This window comes from Chelmon rostratus, chromosome 3 (assembly GCF_017976325.1).
Source record: "Chelmon rostratus isolate fCheRos1 chromosome 3, fCheRos1.pri, whole genome shotgun sequence".
Taxonomy (NCBI): domain Eukaryota; kingdom Metazoa; phylum Chordata; class Actinopteri; order Chaetodontiformes; family Chaetodontidae; genus Chelmon; species Chelmon rostratus.
In genome coordinates, this window is record NC_055660.1 from 20,564,248 (window position 1) to 20,582,487 (window position 18,240).

Genomic DNA, 18,240 nt, shown 5'->3' on the forward strand with positions numbered 1-18,240 from the left:
TTGTCAGCAAAATCTAAAATAATAATCACTTTTTTTCCAGTTTTCAACAGCACTGCATTTATGTTTTGTTCATTGTGTGTATATATGCAGCCGCTCACCTCATGTGTTGGTTTTATTAGTTTTGTGGCTGCAGTCGCTGTGTTGGCTACACATCCTGATGTTCTGCAGAGATGTCTTTCATAATGAAAGTCTGCATGTTTCACCAGTTAAATGCTTTTAATGTGAAGCTGCAGTAGTAGGAAATGTTCAGTTTGCATCAACAGTACTTTAATATAGCATTTTTATTCCCCAGGAGTGTCACCACAGACACCCGCTTCATAATACTGTAAATATGTATTGCAGTTCATTCAGCAGTGGGCCACACACTCAGTCACCGTTGTGTCAACTTGTTTCAAGATTATGACTTTAATGTATCTTTCTGTTGTAATACAGACCACTTAAAGCGGCAAACTCTCTTTGGTTGCTGTAAAAATATTGGGCACACTGCACAGACAGCTGCTGAAGCCAGTTTGGCATGTTTAGAATGAGCCTTTGATAGTTTTAATTATGTTGCAATCAACCTCTTTTTCTTTAATCTGCAATCTCAGTTTCACGGTGATTAATTGCCAACAACACCATTTACAAGTCTCTTATGCCTTCTGCCCCTTTGGCTGCTAGCTGACTATCATCAGTGGCTGCTGTCTCCTCCACTCCTCTTCTTCCTCCTCTTCTCCCCCACGCTCACATCATAAGAGCATCTCCCAGAAATACATTAGGACAGTAACAGTTTAATTCAGAGCACCGTTGCCAGAGGTTTAACATGAGCCGGGATGAGAGAGCCCGTCAATCTTACGTTAAAGTTAGTTTACATAGAAACACTCTCGTTATGATGTTTGAAAGTTTTCATGGTCTTGTCTTGTTGAGTACATAATCACCGCGTATGTTCTAGCACAATCCACAGATGCTCTGATTCCATTTTACACCACACCTCAATCAAGTTCAAAGGCTTGAGGGAAGGCTGCTTTTCGTTTCGAGCAGCAGCCCAAAGCTCTGAAACAGCCTCTCCGAGTCCTCTGTGAGGGTTGTGGAAAACCTTGTGTTTCAAAGCCTGCCTTTGTAGTGCTTTCGCAATGGAACAGATTGTGACCATAATTCCATTAGCACAGACAGAGCCGTCAAACAGCTCGGTAGGTTTGAGAAATTTACATCTACGGTTACTCGGCATACGGTTCCACCAGTCCCTGTGTGATAGAAGCTGGATAAGAAAAGACTGGCCCAAGAAAAGGCTGAAGAATGTGATGCTGACTGAGCCTGAATATACAGGACTGCTCCAAACAATAAGTTGGGTCTCATTTATGTGTTATTGGACTGTTGTGAGTTTTGTGAGTACATTATTGCATGAAAGGTGTAAGAGGTTGAGGATTTAACATACAATCCAGACCCGAAAAATCCAATCTAACGCATTCATCCAGACCCAATACATATGCATGTTGTTATTTTTAAGGCTCTCAGCCGTACCGTTAGGGGGATATGGAGTGATTTTCATCATGGGCAGTAGCTGATGTGATTTTTGGAGCAGCCTGCAGGTAAAAATAAGACACATATAATCCAGCTGTCTAATCTTCGACGCCCACCAGTTCTGCCAAAGTGCCTGCAGCAAGGTACTGAACCTCCACCAGCTCAAGGGAAGATGATTTATGGCTGACCCTTCACACAGACATGCCCGCAGAAATAAATGAAGCATAGTCTATCCTGTGTGTGCTTGGTGAGGAGAATATTCACGCAGAGAAGCTGGTTCTTATCCTGCATGTTTTGTTTTTTTTAACTCAAGGCAAACATATGATCATATGTTACTCATTGTCTGTCTTTAGTTATAAAGCTCGACTCATATGAAGGAATCATATGAAAATCACTGATCTTTTGATTCTTTCACAGTCAGGGTTAATGATGCAACGAACCTGTCTTTATGGCCGTCTGGAGCGCAACAACTTTGTAGTCAGCATTACTGTGAATTTATGCAACAGCTTGAAGGAGAAAATGGGACTACATAAACAACCTCACATCTTGAAATGACGACTTAAGGACCATAAAAACCCACATGACTTTAGGACTGCATAGCTTTGCAGCACTCAGGTCATGACACACAAGCCCCACACCTCTCACCGAACCTTTCATGGGTGGTTCTTGGTCCATAACATCAGAGCTGCTGTAAACCTCAGCCTTTCGTCTGTCACACTGAGCGCGGCGAGCTTTGATGCATTAGCGCCGTCCCACGCTCCTGCCTGCGGGCCATGCATACTGTATGAGCGTGGAACCTACATCTGTCTGTGCTGCTGTCAGTGGGGGTCCCCTGATCAGACAGGTTCACTATGCTGGGTGTAATGGCGCCCAGGAATGTGTTACATGGTGTTTAGTCAATTTATTCCCCTGTCAAAAGAGATCACTGACCTGCAGATTTGGCTTGGCTTTAAACTATTAAAACTACAATGGCTGCCAGAGGCTTGGGGTGTGTGCCCTTCAGACGCGTGTTCAAGCTGTGTTAAAGCTATAATACCACAAATATAATGAGGGTTTTATTGAGGTGTGATCAGGGTGGGGTAAAACATTAGCTCATACATTTCAAATATTTCATGTCGTCTGGCAAACCCAATCATTTTTGAGGTTATGAACCCGCATGACATCATTAATCAAAGTAAAGTCATGGTTTTATGGAGCTGCAGAAAAAAGGAGAGAGGAGATATATGAGACACCGAGGTTGCAAACTCCCACTGATGAGAGCGAGTGAATGGGAGGTGTTAATGCTGGGATTTAGTAAAGCAGCATAAAATCAGCCAAATGGTGATGGAGATATAAAGCAGGCTCACTACAAGGAACACTCATGAATAATTTTGCTGCGCACCACATTTATGTGATTCAGTATTCAGTGACAATGATCAATCCTTCGCCGCATAGTTTGACTAAAATGTTTATGGTTTCTCTCTGTGTCTCCTTTCTGTCCCAGATTCTGATCGGGGAAGTGACCAGTTTCTTTGCAAAGACCGAGGGAGCTCAGGAGAAGACCATAGTGACCGCTGACTGTTGTTATTTCAACCCCCTCCTCCGTAGGATCGTACGCTTTCTGGGTCAGTTTTAGTCCTAAAGATCAGAGGTTCTTTGGCATTGACTAAATAGAGCCTCGGGGACAAGGGCTCATTAAGACTACAGCAGAACTCCTCTAAGATCCCCCGTCTGCTGTTGAGGTCTCCTGTGGACTCATTTCGCTTGCCCTTCGTTTCACGTCCTGCTCTGTTGATGCTCTGTGATCTGTTTCGTCATCTCTGTGTTTATGTTAAGTTATGAGTCTTTTAAAGTGATGGACTGTAGCATAACAGCAAAGGCTATGTCTCTGTGGCCTTTCACTCCTACATAGATAAGTCACACAGGCAGCGGAACCATTTAAATCTCATTTAAGTGGCTGTTTCTGACCTCTCAGAAACAAGCTCGTTGATTCACCTACTTTGAGTTTACCTACACACACGCCCCCCCTTCCCTCACTTTATCTTTCTTTTTTTTTCCGCAGGTGTCTACTCCTTCGGCCTCTTCACCACCACCATCTTTGCCAATGCGGGTCAAGTGGTGACAGGAAACCAGACGCCTCATTTCCTGTCCGCCTGCAAGCCAAACTACACAGCTCTGGGCTGCACGTCTCCGCTGCAGTACATCACAGAGCGCCGCGCCTGCACAGGAAACCCGTACCTGGTGGTGTCCGCCCGCAAATCCTTCCCCTCCAAAGATGCGGCGCTCAGCTTTTATTCAGCCATCTACACAGTGGTGGGGAACTTTCTGAGGGCAATGGGTGAAGGGAGACACACAAGAATAATTGTGGGATATTATTATGTTGTGTTGGTCAAGCAAAACCTGGAAAGTGTACCACTACACATACTAGTTGTGGCAATACTGAAGGAACTCATATTAAAGACTTATATATAAGTTAATTAAAATGATAAATGGTTAATAAATCATTCATTATATTATAGATAAGTTATGACCAATTACTTTTGGGTTACCGGATTGTAAAAAATATAATTGATATATGAAGCATCAATAAACGCTGTCTTATTAGCAAGTGGTACTAAAGTATCTGACAAGAGAACAAGAGACAATCTTTCACTCTTCATTTTAGGATCTTTTATTGGATCCTAAAATGAAGAGAGGACAGAAACGAAACTAGGTTCCTCCGAAAGGAAGAAACCTCCTCAGTGATTTCTCCCAACTGACCACTACTCATGCCACAGCTGGCTTATTTCTGATTGGTCGGTTCCTGTAACACTGATTGAAAGCTTGCCAATCTATAACCTGCAATTGCAGTTAAATATAGAGAAAAACAATCCAATGCTGAATTCAAGCAATTGTAAAGGTAAATTATGAATGTAAGGGACTATTTTTTTAAATATACCTCCACCATAAAATTTGTAAAAAAAAAAAAAAAAAGTAAAGATGTTATGTATAAAGTAATTCTCATTCCATGACCACAAAGGTGTAGAAAAAAATGCATATTACAGCACCTACCGCCTTCTCATGTTACATAGATAACATAAATGGTCTTTCAATACTTTCAATGACCTTTCAAGGCATGGTCACACATTATAATACCAGCAATGACAGAAGGCTAAACATAAACATTACTCATTAAGTCAGTGATCAGTTCATATCGTCATAATTATTAGATTTTCGTAAATATAATAATAGTTGAACATTCTAAGTCATTGCAAAGAATAACCCACATTTTGACTTCACATACTGAAATAAACATCCACTTTAGTCGTACTTTTGAAATTAAATTTCCCTCAGAGATTGTCAGCATAGCTTAACACAATGTGTGTCTGTACAGTATGGGCCTCTGAAGTGTTAGATTAGTGCAACCACTTAGTTATGATTTGAGTACTCCTGAAAAAAAATCTCTCTTTGCTCTCTTTTTGATTACAGTGCTATGTTCCTGTCATGTTTTTAGAAGCATTAAACCAATCATGGCAGTGTTTTCATGGTGCTCTCTTTTTGTACCCCCCCCCCCATCAAACCCTTCAGATGCTCTAAAATCACTGCAGAGTGCGGCCTCTTGTGGCTTATTCAAGCTGTTCAACCGATTAAGCTGTTTAAGCTGTAACACCATTTGAATGATCTCAGCTGGCTGACTGAAGATCTGTGGATTCAACACCCAGTTCAGCTCAACACGAACAAATAACATGCCTTTTTTTTAATTTCAAATATATTTCTGTCTTCCAGATGTATGTGACCCTTGTGTTCCGGACTAAAGGGACCCGTCTGACCAAGCCCACCCTGTGCCTTGTGCTGCTGTCTCTGGCTGTGCTGGTGGGCGTGATGAGGGTGACCGAACACAGAAACCACTGGAACGACGTTCTGGCTGGGTTCGTCACCGGAGGAGCCATCGCTGCCTTCCTGGTGAGAAGGAGGCGAGCGAGGGGGAGAGACATGGAGAGGAAAGGGAGGGTAGAAGAAGAGGTGTACAAAAAGACAAGAGGAGGAGACGAGAGGAAAGGATAGCGCCTTACAAAGGCAGAGAGCAGGAACTACAGAGCCAGTGACGCTGATAAAGCTGTGTGTAACAGGAAGGTGGTCATGTCCTCATTGTACACCATTTTAGGTTGATTGTTTTACCCCCAACCAAAGCCATACAACAAGCTACATAATACCTAAAATACTGAACTCTGCCTGTCATCTTCAGGCAAAGTGCGGTGAATACACAGTATCTACAAACAAAATGTGTTCTTCCACTTTTCTTGTCCATCTTAGGGATGAAGTAGGCCATCCTCTTTGCCAGGTATCTGTCTGTCTGTCTCGCCTGCTGTTGATATTCATATTAAAGTGACTATAATACATTAACTTACAATGTAACACATTTAAATATATAATTTAACCCAAATCCCATGAATTGCAGTAGAGAGTAGAGTCAAAGCTGAGATATTAGCTAGGCTACAGCTTCCCTGTAAGCTAGCCTAGTTAGCTTTAGCAGGAGTTTAGCTTCGTTTTTCTCTCCATCATGATTGAATTTAGCTGCAGTACTGCCTCAGTTAATTATGTGGAATTACTAAATGATAATGTTCCTCATTATTATTTTTTTCAATTACAGATAACAGCTGGGGAGAAGCCAATAAGGAAAAAGTTTATTCGTGGCTATCTCACTAGCTAACGTTAACTTGATATAGCCTAGCTTTACTTTACTAGCTTTACCACCTGGAGTGGCTTCCAGAGCTCAGAGGTTTTTTTGTATGATAAAACAGACACCAAGAAGTCAAGTTCAGGTCTTAACTTTGACCAGGTATGTAGGTAGTTACTGTGTTTTGCCTTTGTAGGACAGGATGGTGCGATAAAGGAAGAAGGGAAAGATTGAATCAGCGAGGAATTCAAAGAGAGAGCAGTGTTGGCGTGATGTGGGTGCAGGAGAGATGGTGGGAGGACGGACTGATGATTAAGGCGAGCTCGAGGCAAAACAGCCTGTGTGATCGAGGACACACACGCACTTTTACACCTGTGAATGTGAATGGGCTGATCTGAATCTTTACCGTGGCACATTCAAATAATGTAGTTGGTCTTGGACCTCTTGGCCCTAATCAGTTTTGTGGGAAAACTTCCAGGGTCAGCGTTAACTTTTAAGATCAAAGTGCTCCCTGTGGTACATCCCTGAGACTGTTGCTTTCTTTCCTCACCTCCTCCCATATTTCATTCCTTTCTCTCTCCCTCTTTAATTTCTCTGTCTTTCTGCCTCTCGGACTATAAGTGTCCTCTTCAGTATCTCTTCCCACGGCACTCCGAGCACTTGGCGAGCCAGAAAATCATCCGTCTCCATGCCGCAGTGGAACAAATCTCTCCCCTCCTTTTTTCTTTTACCTCTTTGCTCTGCTCTCCATCAGGTGTCGTGTGTGATCAACAATTTCCAGCCGACCCAGATTGCAATGCCGACTCCTCCGCCTCCACAGCGTCCAGAGCCCCCGATGGGCCTGCCTCTTCTCAGCCTGCCCCGTGTGGAGAGTCCACTCGAAAAGTTAAGTGGCCTCCAGGTAAGGGATGGGGGAAATCATTCTGTAAGAACATAATTAGAATAGTTGACGTCGACATGCTGCACAAAGTGTCCATGGTGTATTTGATTTGACTGAAAGGTGTCTTTTGCTGAAGCTTATTGGCCTTGCTAGCATCATGGCTCTAGGCAAGGCAGTGTCCATTGATCGGCACACTACTTGGTCCAGAATTAAATATCTGACCAACTATTGGCCATTCATGGATGAAGCTTAATCACTTTGGTGATCCCCTACCTTCTCCTCTAGCACCACCACGTGGTTGACATTTGTGGTTATGAGAGAAATATGTCAACAACTAGTGAGTGGATTGTCATACGATTGGGTACAGACATCATTCGGTCAGAATTTCAATTATGGCATTCCCATCAGCCATTGCTGTGCCTAGTCTGTTTGCATGCTAGGATTTGCTATTATACCTGCTAAACATCAGCATGTTAGCATTGTCATTGTAAGTGTGGTAGCATGTTGATGTTAGCGTTAAGCTCGAAGCATCTCTGTGCCTAAGCATAGCTTCATAGAGCTGCTAGCATGGCCGTAGGCTCTCGGTGTTATGCTAAATGTTCATCAGGCTGTCTTTTACTCCTTTTTGTCCTCACCGATAACCTTGGTTGTCTCATTGTCTCTGGATGTTTCCTAGATGATACCTCTGTTGTGTACTCTCTCTCTTGTCTAGACATCATCATTTTGCATTCTTGTCTCTCGCTGTCTCCGTCCAGTGAAGTTTATCTGCTCCATTTCCTTCAAGTTTTCACTTTCCATATCATATTTCCATATCCTCCTTTACCTCTCCTAATCTTCTCCTCTGTACTTTTCCCGCCTGTTAGGCTTCAGGGCTACCGTATTCTGAGATCACATGACCATCAGCCAATCCCGTCCCCCGCCCCACCCGATGTGCTCCTCCCCTCGCGGCGTTGCCTCACCAGCGCAGTCTAGACCTGCCCTCTGAATGCCCCCCGCCCTGCCCCGCCCACCCCGAAGGACGACATCCTCTCCGACGAGTCAAGTCCACCCAGGTATGAAGGTCCACCAATCAGAGGAGGCTGAGCAGCGACATGTGCACACGGCGAGCACGGCTGAAACCCGTCATCTGCTAAGGACCAATAGGAGATGGATACGTGTCCTCCTGTCCTGTTCTGTCCTGTTTGTCCTCCAAGAAGGCCTCCTTTTTCTTTCAGGTGTAAAAGAACCAATGAAAGACTCGCCAAAGCCAGAGCTGTTGAAGCAATACTGTGTCCTCTTCGCCTGTCCAGTTTTCCACAAAGACCCAACAGTGACTCTCAAGACTGTTGGCTGGTGATGACTTGATAAAACACTTGTTCAAAACAAAACACTCGACAGAGCCGAGGGTTTTTTAACGACGGAAGAAAATCTCAATCGCGGGTGGCTCGTCCTCAAAAGACCATTTTGTAACACTCAGGACAATACAAAGGGAAAAAAGGACAAGATTAACAACACCTTTAAAAAGACCTTTATGTAATCAAAATGCAGGTACCATCAAGTATTATGGTACACACTTTTTTTTCTGTCCTCCAATCCAACTAAAGAAACGCTGTCAGAAGAAAGCACTTTTGTAAATTATGGCACAGATGAACCAATTTAGCGTTCAGTAAACTGTGTTTGTTTTGGGAGGTGTGGGTCTGATCTGTTGCTGTATATCGTGTGACGTGGCAGAGGAGAGATTTATACACACTAGAGCTGTGCTTGTGATACCACCTTTGTTTTTGGGGCATCAGTTAATCCATCCCTGACGTGAACTGAACTAGATTTTCATCAACTTTCCAAATATATTTTATCTTCTTACTATTCAGCTGTGTGTTTGTACGTGTCTGTAGGTTTTTTACGTCCATTCTGTGAAATATTTGGAAAGTTTTATCATTTGACTTCCTGCCTATTCCCACGAGAAGCCTCACTTCCTCTCACCTTTACCCCCTTCAACACATCCATGCTGCGTTTCTTTAAATTACCTGTATCTAAATGTTAATGTATTTTGCTTCCAAAATGTTTTAGAATCAGTGATCAGCATCAGTGTTTATCCATCTGTCCTGTTCAGTTGTTTCCAGATTGTCCTGCTTCAGTCCTCCATCCTTTCCTCACACTGACTTTAGAAAACCAATGGCACAGACCAGTGTGTAACACAGAGGTGAGACCTCTGAGTTTTGTATAGTTTTGTACAGTATGTAGGTTTCTTTATAGTATATAAAGAGTATATACTACATTATCATTATGTTTAAATTGCGTGAACAATGTGAAGCTACCTGAAGCTGTCTTGTGGGAACCTGAGTAGTTGCCTGGTCTAAAGCAGGAATGTAGCGCAGTGGAGAAATGTGTGAAATCTAACAGCATACAGCCGGTGTGTTTGGCTCACTACTTGCTTTGGTTCTGCTCAGTTCAAAAGGACACTGCAGGCAGGTCATACTAGTCAGAGTGTTCACAGTGGGTTATATAAAGAAGACATTGCTATGGTTTTATTACGCGTGTGTGTATGCGTGTGTGTGTGTACTTATTGAGATTGGTGTGTATGTTTATAATGAGCACACTGTATGGCAGCGTAACTGTTAATTTGGCAGTCTGTTTTCTTAAGTTAAACTGTCAAAAGTAGCTGCTATAATTGCACACTTGTGCTTGTGTGTAACTGCGGGCCTTCAGAGGACCCCTGCCAAGGCGTCTTAACAATGCCTGTTATAGCAGAAGATGCTCATTATAGCTCTGAGATTACTTACAGTAAAACTTTTCAGTCTGAATTTTTTGTAAACAACTGAAGAGGTAGAGAACACCGTAACTGTCCAAATAATGTTATTTTCATGTTAAAATGTCTCTGTTTTGTATTTATTTATCAAAATAAATTGCAATTACCACACATTGCTGCCTGATTTACATTTTTCACTTTGTTGATTTTCCTCACACACTCACAGTAAGGATGTATCTTTAGTCTTATACCTGATGTTACTTCAAATTGTTGACATACACTAGCCATTAAACAGTGTGTTTAAGTATAAAGAGGCACCTACCTGCTGTAAAATAATTAGTCAGTCTAGAGTATTTGGTCTTTTTCAGAGCAGTCATTTTGACTTGTCAGAGTAGGAAGATCACAGGTGTGTTTCCCAGAAAGCATGACGACAGTGTGACAGTGAGCCTGCAAGCACAGCAGCAGGAGCCTCAAACTGAAGCAGCTGAATGGAATTTAGCCGTCGTTAATTTCAGTATTAACACTTGTGTTTTTCCATCTCTGATATCTCAAAATGCACCCCATGAAAAAGACCTACTTGTGCTGGAAGACCCAAAAATGTGGGCTGAAGATCTGTGTTGGGGCTCTGAAGAACTAAAACACTGGAGCTGTGCACCAATTTCACAGTCCTGCACAGTACATGCTAACTTTCCTAACATAAACACTCTAGAACAGGCATGTCCAAACTATTCTATAAAGGGCCATGTGGCTGCAGGTTTTTGTTGCAGCCAGTCAAGGGGTCACCTGATTATCAGCTGAAGACTGAGATCAGCTGATTAAATGAATCCAGCTACATGGCCCTTTATGGAATAGTTTGGACATGCCTGTTCTAGAATATCATTGGGGCACACTAATGGGAAAGTACTGCCCCTCAGTGGCCATTATAAAGCTTCTCCTTAGAGATGGCGTTTGACTATACACATAGTATCTAAAATCAGCATATGTATAGCATATAATTTGTTTTGACTCAGATGATAGCCAACGGAGGACAGGACAATTTGGATTACTTTCATGAAAATCAGCAGGGTCAGACGTGAGACCAGCCAAGTTCGAATAGCTGCAGTTGTGTGCTGTGGCCACGGGGTGGCAGTGTTTACCATGCTAACCTGAAGACAGGGCAAAACGGAGGGAGAAGCTTTCAAAATCCACCACTTTTAATATTTATGAAATGAAACAGCACATTAGGAATGCAACAATTTGCTAAAGCAGAAAAGAGCGTTTTAAAAAGTAAAGGCCCACATTAGGCATTATCAAGATAATAAATGAAATGTAAATGTAAAATGTACACACAGACAGTTTCTCCTTCTGTCTCCCTTTTTCTTTCTCTTTCAATTGCCCCAATCTCTCCCCGCCCCCCTCTATGTGTTCCTTTGAGTTTGCGTTTGTCAGTCTTGTTAACGACAAGGCGCACACACACACACAGAGAAAGAGAGAGAGAGAGAACTCTCTGCACTCTCTCGACAACATTATCTTTCCGGAAATTGCTTCTCAAGCACAGCCGGAGCCCCATTAGAAAAGAAGAGCTCTACGCTGTAACCTTTTTAAAAAGCCATTAGTGATGCACCTGCTTCTCTCCCTCCCTCTCTCTCTCTCTCTCTGTTCCTATTTGTGTGTCCTATTTGTCTCTCTTGTTAACACTGACACACACACACACACACATGCACAGTTTCTCCATCCCGATTGCCAGCTTCCCCATTCCCAATCCTGCAAACTGACGACTGAGCAGCACAAGCATCCTTCCACTCCAATTAGAGTATGAATCACTGACATTTTAAAGTTCTGCATCAGAGTGCAAAACCACTCAATTTAATAATTTACGTGTGTTATTCTAATGGCTTGTGACTGTTAAATCAGTGTTTGGGACATGAGCAATTCTCTCTCAAAGCTACACACTGGGAAAACAAGATATTTCAGAAATGTCATGTCACTAAAGTGAACAGGCCGGGTTTACGCCATCAGACAGGAATGCGAAACTCATTTTGATGGTTCATTCAATGTTTGACTAAATCTGGGCACACTGTACAAATGAGCTTTTAATTCTGCTCCCACTCACAGTGATTTCATGTTTTTGTCGTAGTTATTTGATATCTTAAACATTCAAAGCCGCTACTCTGAGTCAGAAGTGATTTGTGTTTGCTTTGGTCGCCTCCGTGTCAACAGCACTCACTTTAAATGTTGCCAAACCTAAATGAATGGGGAGTGGCATGACATGATGTGCATGGTATAAACACGGATGCCAGCATATGGTGCATACTTATGTTGTGTAGAAGAACATACAGTATAAATAAAAAAAAATGGAGCTCTATTTGCAGGTGTTGGGAAATGCTACTGCGTATGTGAAAACGTAGTAAAAAAGCCTTTTGCGGCTCCAGAGGAAGTCTGATGCATTGCCTCAAGTGATGTCACTTGGGTCAGCTTCAGCTGGTGCTGAAGACTACAAGTTTGAAAATGAAAAAAATCTGGAGGAGTGGTTTTAGAAAGACCTCTGCAGCCCGCTCCTCATCTCTGCTTGAAGCTAGTAGCTAAAGGCTGCGTTAGCTGCTATTAGCATAGCGCACCTTGAAACTCAAATCCAATTGTTGGTGGTCGGGTTGCTTATGGGTAATGTAGGCAAATGGGTTTTGACAAGGAAGATAAATGCAAGAAAGATGAAGACGATGTCTCTGCTTCCTCTGCATTGACTTTGATCCTTTTATTGAAATCTACTGTGAGTCCTACAGTGCTATTGTGATTGAGCGACTGTGTGTATGCATAGGTTTCCTTGACTGTGTGTACCTGTGATTTCATGTGACAAGCTGAACTTTGCTGCCTGACTCAGTGTCCGTCTGTTTGACGTAATGCTCCTGACCCCTGAGGTCGCACACAGTCTGGGGCTGAACCACTCTGCGTTTGTTTAGGTGTGTGAAAGAGAGCGATCGAGAGGAAAAAAGAGAGGAATAAAAGAAATGCAGAGAAAATAGTGAGTGTAAGTGAGTATGTGAACTGAGACAGATAAAAAGTGTGTGGATGAGTGTGGTTTATCGCATCCCAAAACAAACCAGCAGCCCCTGGGTAATAAAAATGTACTATCTGTCATAGTAAATTACAAATATTGGTCTTCGCCTTGCTGCAGTCTCCTGATTATGCTCAATGGTCTGCCTCTGACAATTATGAAGCCATTAACACTGTGTGTGAGTGTGTCTATGTGCATGTATGTGTGTGAGAGAGAGAGAGAGAGAGAGAGAGAAAGACTCTATGGGTGCTTATTTGAGGAAATATGCTATCGGTTTTTTATGGCCTTGAAGGCTCCAGTGCCTTACAGCATCAGCCTTGTGGGCTCTCAAACATCAAATTTACATGTTTGCTGTCTGTCTGCGGTTCTGTCTCTGATGTCTCAGACCAAAATAAAGAGAGTGGAGAGAGGGAGAAGAGTAGAAATGGAGGAGAGTTAAAGATAAGTTATAGCAAAGACAAAAGCCAATTTGGCTCTTGTGTGGAGCTTGTGTGGATCATTACTGAGCATTTAGCACTCACACGAACGCGCACACACACGTTTTGGGTTTCAACGGGCAGCTCCTTTACAGGCCACCAGATGAGGAGAGGATTATAAAGGGCCTTACCATCAATCCCATCCAGCATGTCTGCTAAGGAAGACCATCAACCGGATACAAAGGTCCCAGGAGGCTGGATTAGGAGTAGGAACACACACACACACACACACACACACACACACACACACACACCACAGGCCATGTAGAAACCTCTGTTAAGACCCAGCAGGCAACATGAAAACTCAGTCCCATTTTAGTCTATTATGATTTCAGCACTAATGACTGACAGAGTGGAAGCTTTGTCTAACATGATGCTCCTCTATTTCTGCATCTGAGACACCTCAGTGTTTATTTCATATGTGTATTCAGATGCACATATTACACAGCAAAAGGAGTGAACGCAAAAACATGATCAACTGCAAATTACTGCTACTAATAATAACTTTCATAATAATAATAAACCTTGTATGGCACATTTCATAAGATGCAATACAAAGTGTCACAAAAGCTGAAAAACAACCCACATGAAGGACAGATTCAAAATAGAAGCATAAAAAAACAAAGCAGAAACGATTCATATTCATAAAATTAGAAATGGAAGAGAGATTTAAAACAAATAAAATTAAGAGTAATTAAATGTAATGCAATAAATCAGGCAGCTGTGTCTGACAGCTGTTTGTGTGTTGTTGTTTTGTGCAGCATTATATTACAGCCCCATTTGTGTATTCTTTATTATTGCGTCCGCCTCATGAACAAAATAGGCTAATAAAAAATGTTGCCACTGTATGCAATAGTGTTGTATCGCTGTGCATATTTATGCTATTTTGTCCAAAAGCATCTAACATACGGTGCATGCAACACAATTCAAAAATAATGGAGTCGAAGCAATATTTTATAACATTAGAAGCATGAAAAGGGTAGCAGGCGTGGGTTATTTATTGCATGGCTATTGCACAGGATTGCACTGTGTTTTACAAGTCTCTCCACCCCCAACATTAAGAATATTATTGAGAGACAGCAGGAGTCACAAAACGCCATGGAGGTACCATAATTGCAACATAAACCAGCATATTTTAACATTTTATTTTATGATGTCACCCCAGGCACACAAAAACCAGCCCAGAGCAGGTCCAGTAAACTCTCCTGAAACAGAAACTGCGAGTCACAAAACACCGAAAACAGAACAAAGAAACCACAGATCCTCAAGATTTTGTTTCCGGGCCCCTCAAGAGTACTTGTACCCGTGTTCACTGTGATATCAACAAATTAACAGCTACTCTCATCTACACGTGCTTTCACAAAACCAACCCCACTCCATGTTTCCCCTCATTTTACTGGGGCCTACCAGAGCTCCACGGCGGACCCGTTGAGGTCCCCGGACCGCAGCTTGGGAACCGCTGCACTACAGGGCATGTTCTTCGGCGTCAGGGCTGGACGGAGGCATGGACAAGTGAGAAAGCGTGAGCAGGAGGAGAAGAGGAGGAGGAGGAGGAGAGGGTGAGAGGTTGCAGCTGAGTTGCATGGGATGCTGATGCTGCTGCATAGGCACCGCCGCTCCATCCCTCCCTCGGAGAGAATGGAAAAAACAAGGAGTGGTTATGTGATTCCCCCACAAGCAGGAGGAGAAGCGCACAGGAGAGAAAGGGATAGCGGGGAGGGGAGGAGGAGGAGGATGGAGGGGTGGGGGGCGTTTCCCTGCACAGTATCGCCTATTCTCACACTTCAGCATGGATGCAATGTATGGCATATGGAGCGGCTTGTTCAGGGGGAGCTGGCGTGAGGGCGGACACAGTGGTAAGTTGAATATTTCCAGCTTTTATTTCAGCGTTTTTGTTGTTGTTGTATTTGTTGTCTTCCCTGCCACAGTTCACAGCGCGGCGGTGCTCGGGGTCCCATCACTTTAGCCTGTCGTGACATTTCCAGATATGCGCTTGACGAGCGCCGAAGTCGGCAAAAAAAAAAAAAAAAAAAAAAAAACAAGACTTGTAGATTTCAGTTTCGGCGGCCGGTTGGAGGCACCGCGAGGCGCGAGATGAACGCACGATCAACGTGTCGCTGGCACGCTTCACGATCTGAGAACCGAACAGGTTGGTCCCAGCAGCACCGCTCCCAAGTTCCCATCAAACGACTTTTGATGAGAGCTGCGTCCGCACGCAGCCTGGTGGCTCCGCGGCGGCGCGCCACCGTGCCTCCCTCCTTTTGCAGACCGCCAGATAGAAGACAAAGATGGTTCAAAAAAATCTCTCTGACACTCCCCGCAAAGGGTTAAAGATTCAATCCACGCTTGCCACTCCGAACTGGGTTCTCCTTGTGAGTGGAAGCGGATGTATTTACAAACAAAGGACGCTTAATATCCAAGCCTGTCACGTACAAGACAGGTGCTGGCTATCTGCAATTTTACAGTGGTGTGCTGCTCATCTGGTGATCTGGGCTAGTAGGCCAACTGGAGCCTGTGTGCATTCAGGCCCAGCAAGATTAGGAAACCCAAAGTGTCTCTGTTGAGTTTCTCACTGAAAGTTTGGCCATAGGCGCAGAGGGTAGTTTCTTATTCTGCACTCTAGGCTGAATTTGTTGCAACAGCCATCATTGGGTCATTTATTTATTTATTCATTTTGTCTGGGCAGTGACTATTAGGCTCCACAGTGTAGCCAAAATGACTGGAAAGATTTGCTGTTGCAGGCATAAGCATAAACATCCTCATAACAGCGCCTTTAGTTCCAAGCAATTAAGCAGTAATGTGCAAGCAGCAGCCCGGCATCCGCCCGGTCTATGTCTCCATCTCGAGCCTGTCTTGTCTTTGCCTCTGGCACGGCCACTTGTGATTCTGCATCCTATCTGACACGCCAGGTACATTAAAGGATTGATAAGTCTGTTGCGTCAGACACAAATATGAAACACAGGCCGATTGCCTTTCATTAGGCCCTCCAGCTGGAGCCAGTCCACTTCCAATCAAGTCAATTCAGGAAATGGATTTTCTTATAAACGCAAACCAGATGTCTTTCGGCCATGACACAAAGTTCTCATCCGCGTCCGCGCAGCTATTATTGGGACCAAAGGGGTATTTGTAAATGTGCAGGCGGAAAGGTAAAACTGAGGTGACAAAAACAGGCCTGGTGCTTACATTCAAAACTGCTTCTGCAGGCACACCCATTCTGTGTGAGAGTCATTCTGTCATAGCTGAACCCTGCACACACACACACACACACACACACACACACACAGAGCTAAAACTACACTGAAGCATGTCTTCAAATTAGACAGAGACATTCCAGTGACACCGAGCAGACACAGACCGGTCCTGTGTAGTGAAGAGGGCAGCAGCAGGGTGTATTTTTACACCAGATCTCTGACACCTACATACATCTCTTCACAGCTCTTGGTGAGAACAGAAGATGCGTCCACTTGAGTTGTCATCAGCAGCAGCCCAGACATGGACAGTTGGGATGGAGGAAGAGGCAAGAGGCGAGGATAGAGAGAGAGAGATGAGGAGAGAGGACTAGAGGAGTATAGGTAATGAGGGAGACGTGTGTCAAGATCTTCTCGGCGTGATGTCTCCGGCTAGTTTCTGCCACTTCTGTTGCAATGGCAGCAGGGTAGGTTGTAGGCTGTCACAGGTGTGAGTGAGGTGAGAGGACTGTCAGCAGCAAATAGGAACTTGCCGGTGGCGTTGGTTGGTGGGTGCAGCGGGTTATGCATGTGTGTGAAGGGGTAAACAAGATGATCTGAGGATGGGGAAAGAGAGGGGTCAAAGGGTAAACGCAGGGCAAGCACGTGAAAGATGACGGAGGGATCGAAGTGATTAAAGAGGAGAGGTTAACGGGGGAGGGAGAAGAAGTGAGAAAAGAGACAGACAGTGAAGTTATGATTGTGAACTAGCCCGGGTTTTCCAGGGGGAGCTGTCTCTCCTTCTCTCTTGTTCTCTCTTCTTCAGCTGTTGATTGACAACTACTGACTCTCTAATTGGCAAGTGTGGATAGGGGAGACTCAGGCTTATTCTCCATGGGACAGGCCGAGGAGGAGAGAAAGAGTGGGTGTGGGAGGAGATGGGGGACATACCAGGGAGAGTCTGAGTGAGAGTGGAGAGGAGACAAAGATAGAGATAAATTGGGGGGGGGGATGAAGGAAGGCATGAGGTGAGGAGGAGGGGATGAAGGTGAGCGCTGAACATCTGTTTGGTAATCAGTCTCTCCCCTCAGTGCAGTGTAACACACACTGACACCTATTTGATAATTGGTGAGCCGGCCCCTCTCCCACAGCGCTTGGCTAAATGGTTGCTTGATACCAGGGAGAGCAAAGGGACTAGCTGTTGGCAGTGCAATCTGTTTACTTGGTGCAGCTCAGGTAAAGATGCATAGCAGGCTGCCTGTGTGTATACTCTGTGTGTGTGTTTGTGTATGTGGCGAGTGCGTAAAGCTTACAATCGGCTTATTAGTCTAACAATGAGCTCAAGGTGTGACTTGAAGCGTGCGTGAAATGTGCATTATAACCTCAGAGTGATGCTGCTGCGTCGTTATTCGGGGATGAATCTGATCTCTTTTGTCTCTCTCGTCGTAGGTGCCGTCCTTAAAGAATTTGCCTCCGCACAGACCTCTCCTCCCTCCACGCTGCAATCTCGTTCAGGAGTGCCGGAGCTGAAGGGACGCACGCAGACAAGGAGGCTGAGCTCCAGAGCTGAGAGGAGAGGGAAAGGAATGGAGGGGAGGAGGTGGGCCTCTTTGCTCCGGTCTCGACCACGGGTATTCTTGGGTTGATAATACAGATGTGGATGTTATTGCTTGAGAATACGCGTAGTCGAGTGGAAGCTTTATCATCTACATGGGACCAAAAGCAGAACTCTATTCAGTAGAGTACAATGGCAGAGACCAGGCAGACACATATAAAGGTACAAACAAGCTGAGTAGGTAACATAGACATGGGCTGGTTTTTAATTAAG

General features: G+C 44.1%; 1 protein-coding gene across 1 annotated transcript in view; it reads left to right on the top strand.

Moving 5' to 3' along the window:
• The window catches only part of LOC121604474 (phospholipid phosphatase-related protein type 5-like), a 37,683-nt gene extending 29,698 nt beyond the window's left edge, over positions 1–7,985 (top strand). The window contains exons 3-7 of the mRNA XM_041933992.1: positions 2,981–3,101; positions 3,539–3,789; positions 5,242–5,418; positions 6,888–7,018; positions 7,877–7,985. Coding sequence (XP_041789926.1) covers positions 2,981–3,101; positions 3,539–3,789; positions 5,242–5,418; positions 6,888–7,018; positions 7,877–7,985 — 789 coding nt within the window. The remainder of the gene's footprint in view (positions 1–2,980; positions 3,102–3,538; positions 3,790–5,241; positions 5,419–6,887; positions 7,019–7,876) is intronic.
• Positions 7,986–18,240: the final 10,255 nt, after the last annotated feature.